At 35.0% G+C, this 14,692-nt stretch overlaps 1 protein-coding gene across 1 annotated transcript in view; it reads left to right on the top strand.

Annotated features, from left to right (window-relative positions):
• The window catches only part of LOC106053220 (MAM and LDL-receptor class A domain-containing protein 1-like), a 107,682-nt gene that overhangs the window by 20,343 nt on the left and 72,647 nt on the right, over positions 1-14,692 (top strand). Inside the window, exons 5-15 of the mRNA XM_056043065.1 lie at positions 383-494; positions 2,607-2,748; positions 4,114-4,204; positions 4,766-4,891; positions 5,474-5,736; positions 5,980-6,208; positions 6,859-6,984; positions 8,774-9,049; positions 10,989-11,147; positions 12,995-13,221; positions 14,417-14,552. Of these exons, the coding sequence (XP_055899040.1) occupies positions 383-494; positions 2,607-2,748; positions 4,114-4,204; positions 4,766-4,891; positions 5,474-5,736; positions 5,980-6,208; positions 6,859-6,984; positions 8,774-9,049; positions 10,989-11,147; positions 12,995-13,221; positions 14,417-14,552 (1,887 nt within the window). The remainder of the gene's footprint in view (positions 1-382; positions 495-2,606; positions 2,749-4,113; positions 4,205-4,765; positions 4,892-5,473; positions 5,737-5,979; positions 6,209-6,858; positions 6,985-8,773; positions 9,050-10,988; positions 11,148-12,994; positions 13,222-14,416; positions 14,553-14,692) is intronic.

Below are 14,692 nucleotides of genomic sequence, written 5' to 3'. Positions count from 1 at the left end.
GTGGCTAAGCAGTAAAACGCTTGGCTTCCGAACTGGGGGTTCTGGGGTTCCAATCCTGGTGAAAATTGGGATTTTTAATTTCGGAATGTTTGGGCGCCTCAAAGTCCACCCAGCCCGAATGGGTACCCGACACCAGTTGGGGAAAAGTAAAGGCAGTTGGTTGTTGTGCTGGCCACATGACACCCTCATTAACCATAGGCCATAAAAACATCATCTACCATATAGACCGCAAGGTCTGAAAGGGGAACTTTTTTTTTTTACTTTTTTAGTTGTTATTCAAGCTAAACTAGAATTTATTTGTCTGTATTTCATTGTCTTTGGTAACTTAAGGAATCTTCTTTATAAGTAACATCTGGCTTAAACTAATAAATTACTATTCTAGGTCACCCACTTGTTGTTGATACTAGCTACACACCACAAAATACAACTTTACATCTGCAGTCTGGATTCATGCCACCAACAACTAACCTGGTCTGTTTCACGTTTTGGTACCAGTAAGTGAATGGATCTTTATCTGTCTATTTTTACCTTGTACATTAGTGTTTTCATACAAGAAAGTAAATACAGATGTAAAGCTAAGGGCTAAATGTAAAGCTAATGATGCATATATATAACATATATACAGGTGTAAAGCTGAGTGCTAAATGTAAAGCTAGTGATGCATACATACTACACGTACACAGATGTAAAGCTAAGGCTAAATATAAAGCTAATGATGCATACATACTAGGCCTACATATATACAGATGTAAAGCTAAGTGCTAAATGTAAAGCTAGTGATGCATACATACTACACATACACAGATGTAAAGCTAAGTTAAAATATAAAGCTAATGATGCATACATATAGACAGATGTAAAGCTAAGTGCTAAATGTAAAGCTAGTGATGCATACATACTACACATACACAGATGTAAAGCTAAGTGCTAAATGTAAAGCTAGTGATGCATACATACTACACATACACAGATGTAAAGCTAAGTTAAAATATAAAGCTAATGATGCATACATATAGACAGATGTAAAGCTAAGTGCTAATGTAAAGCTAGTGATGCATACATACTAGGCCTACATATATACAGATGTAAAGCTAAGTGCTAAATGTAAAGCTAGTGATGCATACATACTACACATACACAGATGTAAAGCTAAGTTAAAATATAAAGCTAATGATGCATACATATAGACAGATGTAAAGCTAAGTGCTAATGTAAAGCTAATGATGCATACATACTACACATACACAGATGTAAAGCTAAGGCTAAATATAAAGCTAATGATGCATACATACTAGGCCTACATATATACAGATGTAAAGCTAAGTGCTAAATGTAAATCTAGTGATGCATACATACTACACATACACAGATGTAAAGCTAAGGCTAAATATAAAGCTAATGATGCATACATATATACAGATGTAAAGCTAAGTGCTAAATGTAAAGCTAATGATGCACATACTACACATACACAGATGTAAAGCTAAGGCTAAAGATAAAGCTAATGATGCATACATACTAGGCCTACATATATACAGATGTAAAGCTAGGTGCTAAATGTAAAGCTAGTGATGCATACATACTACATCTATATAGATGTAAAGCTAACTGCCAAATGTTGTAAAAACAATGATGCATACATACTACATTTATGAAGGCAGCAGTAGATGTCAATAAAGCAAAATCTGTCTGTAGTTTATATTATGTTGCCCCATGGTTCTGTTGAGAGATGCTACTTAAGAGGAACTACTGTATGGGCAACATCATTCCGACCATAACTAAAGCTCATTTTGTTACATTCAGTTTAGGAAATGAATCATAGTCATTCTACAACTTAAAGAGGCCAACTCAATGCACAAATAGAAGACCAATTCCCTCTAGGAAAATACATATATTTATTTTTATATATATTTTAAAAATTTATATTTGTCAAAAGCTTGTATGTGAATCATGTGTGTTGATAAATACGATAAATACGTGTGAGAGAAGTATCTTGTTTGGCAAGCAATATCTATATATATAATTCTCTTCATGGCTCAAGAGTTTGGACAAGAAGTAAAGGAAAGATCACTCTTTTATTTCTGCAAGTCGGACTAGCGTTACCCTACAAAAAAAAAAAGAGGGAGGGGGAGAACAAGTAGTATTCACCCGTCACAAAATAGCAGGGCCGGACTTAACCGTTGTGACCCAGAAGTCATGGAAAGATCACTCATTTTATTTCTTCCCCCTCGTAGTTTTAGTGGTGAAAAAAAGAGGGGGGGGGGAGAACAAGTAATCTACTCTGTATTCATCCGTCAATAAATAGCAGGGCTGGACTTAATCATTATGGGGCCCTATGCGAAACAGATTTCGCGGAACCAAGTTTGGGTCATATGTACCAATTTGTCTTAGCATATGCAACGAGGAATGTACCTTTATCTTTGTGTATTTTTATTACATTTTGTTTTTGTATTTGAAGATTATGGTTCAGTGTTTTATGTAGAATTGCTACTTTACCTTTAAGTCTTCTACCCTGAAGGCTTTCTAAATTTTATAGTTTTCACTTGGTGAAATTGTATGATATTGATTATAAACATCTACAAACATTTGTTTTTTTTAAATTTCAGTGTAGACAAATCTGGGCTATCAGACCTGTCATTATCATTAATCAAAGGGACAGCAACTCTCAACATCTGGCAAGTAGACAATGAAGTAGTATATCGTTGGCGTTCAGCAAATGTTAATTTGGCCAGTGATGTCCCATTTCAGGTACATAATGGTTTTTAATAAGACCTCACACTTCATGTTTTAAGCTTTAGACAAATGTTCCAGTATTTTGCAGGGTGAAATACTATGACAATCTGGGTTTTAATTCTGACCAGGGTATAGTGATTTTCAAAAATGTTTTTTCCAGATGTCCTTTTTTATGCCAGATTTTTTTCACTGTTTCTACTCTTGACATAACAAATCTCTTAGTCTTCTAAAGTTTATCTCTGCAGATTGTTGACTGATTTCAATCCAACATAAAAAAGCAACAGAAAAGCATGTTAAGTTTGAACATTACTGTCACAAAGTTATAAAAAGAATGGAACAGTATGTTTCCTTGCCAGGGTCCATAGAAAAATTAGTTTTCTCACCATTGTTATAGATCTCAATGTGGCATAGGTTTTTCCAGAGACTATCATATTGCTGCAATCATTTTAGATTTATAAGACATCATTGATGTTTTACAGAGGCTGAATCATATTGCTGCAATCATTCTAGATTTATAAGACATCATTGATGTTTTCCAGAGGCTGTATCATATTGCTGCAATCATTCTAGATTTATAAGACATCATTGATGTTTTCCAGAGGCTGTATCATATTGCTGCAATCATTCTAGATTTATAAGACATCATTGATGTTTTACAGAGGCTGAATCATATTGCTGCAATCATTCTAGATTTATAAGACATCATTGATGTTTTCCAGAGGCTGTATTATATTGCTGCAATCATTCTAGATTTATAAGACATCATTGATGTTTTCCAGAGGCTGTATCATATTGCTGCAATCATTTTAGATTTATAAGACATCATTGATGTTTTCCAGAGGCTGTATGATATTGATGCAATCATTCTAGATCTATAAGACATCATTGATGTTTTTCTAGTGTTGTTTTATATCATTGATGCCATCATTTGTGGTTTGACTGGTAATGTTTGACATTAGGGATGTACTAATATTTTTCTGATCTGATGTATTTAACATCATTGTCTGTTTTGTGTTGTTTAAAATCTACATCTGTTTGGCCTTGATTAACATCATTCATGAATACCTTATGATGTTATCTTATAAATTACAGATGTTACTTAAAAAAAAAGAAGCTAATTGCATCCTACCCATTTCATGTGTCAATCTAGTCATGCATGTCAATCAGTGATGTTGTTTGATATCATTGATATCTATCTGGTATTGTATGATATCAATATGAAAATAATTTCTGTTTGTTGATAACAGTAATGTCAGTTTGGTTTATGCTACTACTTTTTATACCTGTTTGGTGTTGTTTGATATCATTTAATGCTTATTACATTTTTTTAAACATTTTAAAAAAATTATCCATTTAATCACTTCTTTTTTTTGTCTGCAGTTGCTGTTTAATGCCACTGCTGGTAATAGGATTTATGGGAGTGTAGGTATAGATGACTTAAAATTGAATATGGGACCTTGTGCTAGGAAAGGTAAAAATGATTAAGTGGATTATTAGCATAATGCAATAAGTGTATCTACAGTAATAAGTTGTTTTTTCTCTTGTAATTTGAATTATATTTATAATAATAATAATAATTATCACTTTTATATAGCGCTACTTTCATGCTTATAACATGCTCAGAGCGCTTTGGTCCAATCTCATTTGTGGACCAGTTGGAGGTAGGGGGTATCTAGGAGAAGGTTTTTCCGTGCTGCCTTTAGAAGCTCAGTAAACACAACTCTGCCCGAGTTGTGTGTCTAACCTCGATTCCCCTTTATAGGTAGCCAAGACAAGCCAAGTTAAAGCGTAATTAGCCTCTAGGCCATGCTTATCTCACTATTGTAACTGGGGCATAGAGTAGAATTGAATGAAATGTCTTAGATAAACAACAAGAGGGTATGGATTTATTAATGTGAACTTTCTTGAGCCATTTTTTTAAAAGTCAGGGCCAAAATTTTCTTAGACTGATTGTGTTTAGCCCATGTACATTTTCTGGATGTATATATATATGTATGTATTTTAGTTCTATTGTCGCACATTATCTCAACAGATGTATTTGATTTTGAAAATGGCTACCAAGGTTTCACAAGAATGTATGATAATTCGTTTGACTGGATGCTGAAGGGCGGGGGAGAGACCAGAGCCAGAAATGACCACACGTTAATGTCACCATATGGTAATAATCTAGATACCATTTTCATTTCTACATATTATTGTAGCAAAATAAAATCATATTAGTTTGGAACATATTGAGATGTTAAATCACGTCTTATTCTACTACAAAGTTGGAATGATGTACTGGAGAAAATTAAAAACGGTCAGAACAGATGTTGATAGAGTTATTTTCTAATTATAAGCAAAATTAAAGGATATTATATAGAAAAGACTTCTTTAAAATTTGAATCTAAAACGTTTATTTGAACTACAATGCAGAATATCTTTAAAAAAAAGGAAATTACATTAAAAAAGAACAACAAAGCTTTAAATTGCTTTTTTAGAAACTATTTCGGAAAGATTTTTTTTATTCCTTTGAAGCTTTTAACATCCCCTAAAATGTAAAGTTCTGTTTTATTAATTCTTTAATATGGTATATCTAGAAGCATTTTAGGGTTGATGCGCAAGCATTACATATTTTATAAAAAAGATTTCTTTTAAAATGATATTTGATCAAAGATGTCTAAATGGAATAATTTTCTTCAATTTTTGCTAACAATCTTTTCATTCTTAAGCTAATTATACACTTCTGCTATAATTCAAGGTAAACTTCTGTATGCTGACATGAAGAACCAGTCTAATGGATATTCATCTAGCACCATTAGCAGTTCTTTCCCTCCTGCCAATGAAGAATGTCTGTACTTCTGGTACATGAAGCTTGGTGGAAACCTGAGCACATTTCAAGTCTTTGTCAATCAGGAAATACAAGGGGCTGGCCTTGAACTGCAGAATATCTGGGCAGTGAATGAGCCTGCTATCAGCTGGACCAAAGTATTTCTTGACATTTCCTCAAATGTACCTTATCGGGTATGTGCCTTTAATTAAGCCGTAATTAAATTTGTCAAACGCACCATAATTAATGTGTCATTTAAGATATTGCATAGTTTGTCAAATAATCCTTGCCAATCATAGATTACATTGGTACATTGGCAAAATAAAACTAGGATCATGACAATGCCTTTAGAATTTTGGTTTACTGTCAAACCATAAACACCTGTCTTGGTTTCTTTGAATGATAATTCTGGGTTTTCTTTTTTCCTGTTCACACAGATAGGTTTTCAAGTTATGGTTGGCAGTGATCATTCAAACGATGAAGTTTTCCTGGACGATGTTAAATTCAGTACTGTGCCATGCCCACAAAAACTGGACTGTGACTTTGAGGGCAGCTTTTTGTGTGGCTATCAGTCGTCGAAGACAGGAGACATTTTCTGGCACATTCTGAGAGCTGATGATCCGAACAGTGTTATACCAATTGACCATAGCACACAGTCACGCCTAGGTAACAGACCTTGGTTTATTTTTAATTAGTCATTCATATGGGAACTATAATTTTGATACATTTTACCTTGAGGATAAGTACATTTTACCTTGAGGATAAGTTCATTTTACCTTGAGGATAAGAATGATGGACTTGATCAGTTATCAACATTCAACATTAACGACCTGAATTATAGCTCAAGCCTCTACAAGCTGACATGCTAACCTTACTGCTAGTGAGGTGCACATGAAAACAGAAGATTCTATAGTTATCTATTGTTTGTTTCAAACCTACTTTAAAGCGGTGACTTAATAAAAGGGACTAGTTCAGCTTATATCGCACCACTTCAGTCAAATACCATTTCTTTTCCTTGTTTGAGATACCAAACAAAAAAATTACCAATAATTAAATAACTATGGCTGCCTGGTCGTGCGATTTGCATGCTGGACTGTCTTTTGGATTTATCGATGGTCTCGGGCTCAAACCCTGCCTGCTCCCATCCCCTGTAGTCCTGTGGGAGGTTTGGACTAGGGAGTTAACTATCTTCAACTCTGAAGGAACATCCGAAGCATGTAAAACATTTTACAAACATTTTTTTTTACAACTTCATTAAAAATGAAAAGCTAGGCTTCTTCAAAATGGCTGTAATAAGACGTTGCTCTACATTTCAGGATCCTATATGCAAGTCAACTTTCCTGCTACACTGACCAGCACTTTGAGCATTGATCTTGTCAGTCAGCCTATACCAGCCATTGAACGAAAATGTTTGACCTTTTGGTATGCTAGTCAAGGAACAGGTAATAAAATAAATAAATGAAATATAATTGCTCAGAATAGCATTTGAAGTCAATAATAATTGCTACTAAGTGATTATTAAAAATGTTATTCAACAGTAAGAATAGTTTCATTCCTTCACCTAATTAAACTGAATAAAATGAATTGCGTCAATTGTTTATGTAATGTATCATTTTCACACAATGGACAAAAGAAATCAATAATAATAGTAATTGAAAACAATGCCTAAAAAATGTACTTACTTCTAGGCTACAATTAGGCTGGTGTTAAGATACATTATTATAGCTTTTATATAGCGCTTTTGGTCCAATCTCATTTGTGGACCAGTGGGGGGAGGGGGTATCTAGGAGTTGGTTTTTCCGTGCTGCCTTTAGGCGCTCAGTAAACACAACTCTGGACAAAAGAAATCAATAATAATAACAATTGAAAACAATGCCTAAAAAATGTACTTACTTCTAGGCTACAATTAGGCTGGTGTTAAGATACATTATTATAGCTTTTATATTACGCTTTTGGTCCAATCTCATTTGTGGACCAGTGGGGGAGGGGGTATCTAGGAGTTGGTTTTTCCGTGCTGCCTTTAGGCGCTCAGTAAACACAGCTCTGCCCCGAGTCGGGTGTCGAACCTCGAGCCCCCTTCTAGGTAGCCAAGTTCAAGCGCACTTGGCCTCTCGACTACGCTTCCCACATAAAAAAAAAAGTCATTAAAAATGAAATAGCAAAATATATATTGTTAATCATAAAACAATATACACCACAGCTTTACCCCTTCTATCAATGAAACATGTACGTATTAGTTAGATGGGCATATTGACAAAAATTATATGTATTAGCATGTAGCATTTTTTTCCCTTTTTTTTAAAATTATAAAATTGTCCGAATAATGAACAGAAAAGGGTAAACACAATTTTTTAAAACCGAATTTTGCAATATTTTTTGTCTTAATTAGCATTGGTATTTTGCCCCAGGCATCAGCTAACCTTTCTATATCATGTCAATCTGATGTATAAATGAAGAAACTAAAATAGGCACATAATAATGCTGTGATATTTATAGCTAATGACTATTCACATTAAACTCGAGTAACACCATTAGTAAAAATCACCAAACTTAGGTACACTTCAGGATAGAAGACTAATAAGTAGAGTAGGCAATATTCAATACGAAACCTAACTCATAAATGTTAAAAAACACAATCTGATAAAATACTCTGAAAGATACAACGCTAAAGGCACTGTCATGCCCATATGCACAGTTTGGCTTCTCCAATGACACTTATAACTATCCCTTAGTCTATTGGGCCAGTAGGGCACCCACTACAGATGATCTGTCTCTCTCCATTCCTCTCTTGTCTTTTTCCCTTAACTAGAATCTCTGTTAGTCTGGATGGCTGCCTGGTCGGGATGGCTGCCTGGTCGTGCGGTTTGCGCGCTGGACTGTTGTCGTTCAGATTTATCGATGGTCCAGGGTTCAAACCCTGCCCGCTCCCATCCCCCGTCATCCTGGGGGAGGTTCGGACTAGGAAGTAATTATCTTCAACTCTGAAGGAACATCCGAAACATGTCAAACATTTTAAACACAAACATTTAGTCCTGTCTATTCTTTTATGCTGTCTTCCCTTCACTTCCTTTGTCTGCCTCTTCTGTTCCTTGGTATTCTCTTACACTAAAGTTAAAAAAAAAAAATATCTTTTGATCACTAGGACATAGTGATCATTTCCATAGTAACTATTTCTGAATGTCTTTGTGATGGATACATTGTACTCCTTGTTTACTGACAACTATCTTGCAGGTAATTTAAGAATTTTACTTATCACTGAGTCCTACCAGAACATGCTACTGCTGAAAGCTGTGATTGATGATATGAAAGACAAAGGAGAACGAACATGGCATTATCTAGAGACGGACATCACAGATGTGACGGATATGTTTAATATCACATTCCGGATTGAAGGCTTTCCCTGGTCATCCTTTGCTATTGATGACATTCAAGCCATCTCAGGCTCATGTGGTCAGCTTCACAATGGAACCAATAACACGAATGCAGCAACAGGAACTGGTCTTGATCGTAAGTTTGATTTGGCTTTTTAAAGTTTAAGAAAGCAGTCTTTGTCTAGAAATATTTTCTCAAGATGATTGCCAAAGACTCACTACCTAATAGCATCTTCAATGATGTCTGTTAACATAATAAGACTCAATAACTTAATTCATCTTTTAGAAAATTTTTTGAATAGATAAGTCTACATTTTAAAATGAATATAAGTACAATGGAAAGAGACAGTTTGAAGATTATGTGTGGTGCCCCAATGTAAGATTAAGGGATAATTGAAGGTAAAGGTGAATTACAACTTTCTTGGTAGTCTGTCATTGCTGCTTTCTTTCTTGTGCATTTGATTCTCTCAGTGAAGTGACACATCCAGGTGGTTGTATTAGACCTAAGTTTTTTTCCTGCAGTTAAGTGACACATCCAGGTTGTACTAGACCTAAGTTTTTTTCCTGCAGTTAAGTGACACATCCAGGTTGTACTAGACCTAAGTTTTTTTCCTGCAGTTAAGTGACACATCCAGGTTGTACTAGACCTAAGTTTTTTTCCTGCAGTTAAGTGACACATCCAGGTTGTACTAGACCTAAGTTTTTTTCCTGCAGTTAAGTGACACATCCAGGTTGTACTAGAACTAAGTTTTTTTCCTGCAGTTAAGTGACACATCCAGGTTGTACTAGACCTAAGTTTTTTTTCCTGCAGTTAAATCCAGGTTGTACTAGACCTAAGTTTTTTTCCTGCAGTTAAATCCAGGTTGTACTAGACCTAAGTTTTTTTTCTTGCTTCCTTTTAATGGGAACAAACTAAATGCATGATTTTTTATTTAAGAATTAGCTCAAAGCTGTGTTTTTTGATTGTCTGATTCCAAAGATTAAGAATGAGTGCAGTGTTTCATGTGATCACACTAAACCAGTTGCAACCTGCATATTTTGCATACAAAGCCATTGTTCCCATGATGAGAAACACTCTTAGTAATCCTATGGCCGAGATAAGTTAACCCTGTCATTCAAAATAGAATACAAATGTCTTTTCAAAAATGTTTAGCCTGATTCTGTATAAATTATAGTTATTTTCTATAATATTTGTGAAATACTGCACCCATCCCTAATCTTGATAATCAAAGCCATTGCTATTATAGTTATACTCAGATGAAAGACAATCATAAAACTAAATAAAATGAATTATGTGAACTTGTTTAAAGATCATATTTATCTTAGTCAATCTAGACTTCATTCATGCATTCATAATTTACAAAATATTTCATCATTGCTTTTATATATCACATCTGCCAACCTCTTAAAGCAAGTGCACACAGGTTAAATTACTTTTGTTGACATATAAGGCAGGAAGTGTAAGATAAAATTAGATAATTTTATTGGCCTCTGAGAGGCTTCCATGTTGCCTCAGCTAACACAACTCAGCTCAAGCCAAATCAACTTCACCTATCCCTTAGACCATTGGGGCACCACACAAGATCTGTTGACCATCTTTCTCTATTCCTCTTGTCTTTTGCCTTTGATAGAATCTCTTTCATTGACAGGCTCGTCCATTCTATTTTATGGTGTCTTCCCATGGCTTTTTCTGTCTGCTTCTTCTTCTTTTTCCTGGTATTGTTCCCCAAAGGAAGGTTTCTGCAAGCCCTGAGGACCTTGTGATAAGGCCATAGAGTTTGAGTTTGCATTTATTGACAGTAGTTAGCAGATCACCTTGGGGCATGGTGGATGAAATAATCCTGTCTCTAATCTCTTCATTTGTGTTGAAGAGTTTGTATGGGATACCTAGGATCTTTATGTAGCATCTCAACTCCTAGACAAATATCAAATTTAAAATCCCTAGTTTACATCTGGATTTAAACTTGATCCCTCTTAGGTGGCCACACTGTTTTTACCACTCAGCTACAAATTTCACAAATATACTTAAGTGTTCTGGTTGTTTCATGTTAAAATAGTTTAATGCTTTCTTGCAGCAAAACAAATTATATTGGGCTGCGACTTTGAAGATGGCTCACTATGTAACTTCACAAATGAAGACACAAGGGGCTTTGAGTGGAAGATTTTTTCTAGAAACTCTACACATACCAAAGGAACTGGATTAGATTTTGATCACACTCTCAACAGTAATTATGGTAAGTCTTTGTATCTCACTGGCCTCAGCATTTGATATTTGTAAAAAATAAGAGGACATTTAATTAACAGGCTAACACTAGCCTAATATGCTTAATGTAAAGTTTGTAATGCACTGTCTTTGATATAGGAACCTAAGCAGTCCATTATATGCTCGTGATAAGAATGAAAGTAACACTGCAGAGAAACCTAAAACAAGACTTTACTAAGCTAGAATGACACATGAACTGACCACATAGACATTAACACACATTCTTATGATATTACCTAAACATAAACAAGTATCAACAATTTCACCACAATGTTGCTCAACTTTTGGTTTTAAATTAGATTGCCATTTGTTAACATTTTATACAGAAGAGTTTATTTCTCATTTCTTGTTGCCATTTGTTAACATTTTATACAGAAGAGTTTATTTCTCATTTCTTGTTCTCAGTAAATTATAAATTACAGTTTAGCAAAATAAAATACTAATAGATGCTGTATAAAATTTAATTATGTGCAGTATTAACACACTTAATCAATGTTGTGACACATTCTCATGATATTACCTTAACATAAACAAGTATCAACAATTTCACCACAATGTTGCTCAACTTTTGGTTTTAAATTAGATTGCCATTTGTTAACATTTTACACAGAAGAGTTTATTTCTCATTTCTTGTTCTCAGTAAATTATAAATTACAGTTTAGCAAAATAAATTACTAATAGATGCTGTAAAAATTTAATTATTTGCAGTACTATGCTTTTCATAATTTGTATTGCATGTCAAATATGCATGTTCCTTCTATCTTGAAAGACAATGAATGTTCCAGATTCTTCCGGGCAAATTTCTAGAACTTAGATAAGGGATCATGGGTGGTCCATATGTCATAGTCTCTCTCTCAACCTTGCTGATGTGATTCGGAAAAACTGCTTCTCATTACATTTGGAACCAACTCAGTTGCAGAACGTCTATAGGGCTTCACTCCGGATTTTCCCTCAAGATAGTCTCCTGAAGCCTTAGTATCACAAGGCAGTGGGTTTGAATTCAGAGGGCTCTCTCCTAGTGAATTGTCTTATTATGCTAATGAGCTCCATCTGCCACAAGCTCATGGTGTTATTATTATTATTATAGCTTTTATATAGCGCTACTTTCATTCTTATAGCATGCTCAGAGCGCTTTTTGGTCCAATCTCACTTGTGGACCAGTGGGGGGAGGGGGTATCTAAGAGTTGGTTTCCGTGCTGCCTTTAGGGGCTCAGTAAACACAACTCTGCCCGAGTCGGGTGTCGAACCTCGAGCCCCCTTCTAGGTAGCCAAGCCAAGCCAAGTTCAAGTGCACTTGGCCTCTCGACCACGCAATGTTCTGAGGTGCCAGTTATTTACCTTGACTCCTTCATCCTTTAGTAACTCAGTTTCACCACAAGTAGGCCAGGTGCTGGAGTTGTCAGAGGATGATTGAGATGCATGCCATTTAGGAATATTTTGAAGACAGTAGCAGCTTACCCCCATTGACACCACATGACTGTGACACCCTTGGAAACTTTGACTGTCCAAATGAGACATGTACATTAGAATAACAAGTAAATACAAAGAATAGTTTCCTTTATAGAGGAGAAAAATACTTTCTTTGTAATTTTAACACTAAATAATTTTTTTTATCTATAATATTTTTAAGAGGCACAAATAGAAAGAAATAAAAAATCCATCCATATTTTAAAAAATATTTTGTTTTGATTGAACATTTTTTTAGTTGACCTTTGTCAGAACTAATAATAAACTTTATGTTGCACTTAATTGTATGAATTGGTTTTGTGGACAGACAATATTTTAATTTAATATTGTTTTTTTTTTTTTGACTGGAAGGTAAGCATATTTACATGGATGCTAGTGGCAAGCAACCATCCTCACTGGCTTACCTTAAGACAGGTAACTTCACAGGTTATGCTCCCTGTGTCAGCTTCTGGTATGGCATGGCAGGGATAGATGTCAATAGGCTCATAGTTTATGTTCGACAGCCAGGCCAATATGACAGTATCATTTGGACAAAATCTGGCAACATTGGCCAACGCTGGAACCACCAGATGCTTCAGGTAATGTTTTGTTGACATTAATTCATATCTTTTTTTGCTTCCCATGTTACATAAAAATGTCTGGCTTAACTCTTTCTCTCCATAATTATTTATCACATTCTAGTGGAATCAACGTTGGTATCGTCAGTTAGGAGAGAAAGAGTTAAATCCCTTTTTATGCCAGGTTTTGCATGTGTTATCTTTCTTCCCTTCTTACTTCTACATTACCTGGCAACTATTTCATTATAAGCTGAAGAAACATTTTACAAATATTTTTCATCAATTAAAGCTACCACAAAGCTCAAATCAGTGAACATTGATACTGACCATTGGGAAGACATAGCACTAGACCCCACTAGTTGGAGAGAGACGGTGACTAAGCAAGCTATGGACAGTGAAAAAACATGGACCTCAGCTCTGGAAGAAAAGCAAGCCATACGAAAAATGGCCGACTCCTCTACCACCAAAATGAAAGCCACCTTAACCTGCTATATTTGTGGTCAGGAGTGTCTCTCCAAAATAGGGCTTCACAGTCATATGAAAAAGTGTTTGAGATGAACCATAGTCACTCTATGACTGAAGGAGGTCAACTATATTAAAGCTAATAATTATATAAGGAATAGTCTTCATCTGAAGATTAAAGAAGAATGGAATACTTTAGTTGGCTATGCAAACCCAACTGTATCAGACACATCTAACAAAGAAAAAACCATTGCCAGCTAGGGGTCAATTTAAGTTTTTTCTCTGTCTGCTCCTGTCTTTAGTAGCAGTTTTCCTTTGGGTCTCAATTATACATTCAATAAAGATAAAGGCACATTCCTCATCCCATATGCTAGGACAAATTTGTACAAATACTCCTTCTTCCCTAGTGCTATTAGAGCATGGAATGGGTTGCCTGAGCTAGCCAGGAAAACCAGTGACTTGGCAGAATTTAAGTCATTGGTTAATATGCATGACTAAATGCATGTTGCGTAGGACATAATCATCTTCTTTTTGAAGTAACGTCTGTATTATATAAGATAAGATAAGATCATTTTATGTCTCAGTATATCATCTTATCTTATAAATTACTTACGTTCCTTTGAAAGAGAAGTTGATGACGTCCTATATTAATCTAGTCATGCTCACATGTATATCTTATATTGTATTCAATAGTTTTAAGTTACTTAGTAGGATGCTTGTAATGAAATAATTAAAAACTTGATACTTACCACAGTTGACTGCGACATTTAATGACACGGGTAGCATGGTGCCGATGCAGGTTATCTTTGAAGGCGTAGTAGGTCAGAGTTCAGTAAGTGATATTGACCTGGACGACATTTTTGTATACAACCAAGACTGTCCACCCAGCGGTAAGTGATCATTGGGTCTCTTAAGGCTTAATACTCTGACACTGTCTATTACTATTTATTAAAGTAATGGAAATGTTAACTCATTTTCTCCGTAATTATTTTCCACATTCCGACGGAATTATTCATTTGTGTTTCCCTAC

Source organism: Biomphalaria glabrata, chromosome 10 (assembly GCF_947242115.1).
Source record: "Biomphalaria glabrata chromosome 10, xgBioGlab47.1, whole genome shotgun sequence".
Classification (NCBI taxonomy): Eukaryota; Metazoa; Mollusca; class Gastropoda; family Planorbidae; genus Biomphalaria; species Biomphalaria glabrata.
Note: the sequence above shows the minus strand (reverse complement) of the source record. Positions and strands in the feature narration are given on the sequence as shown.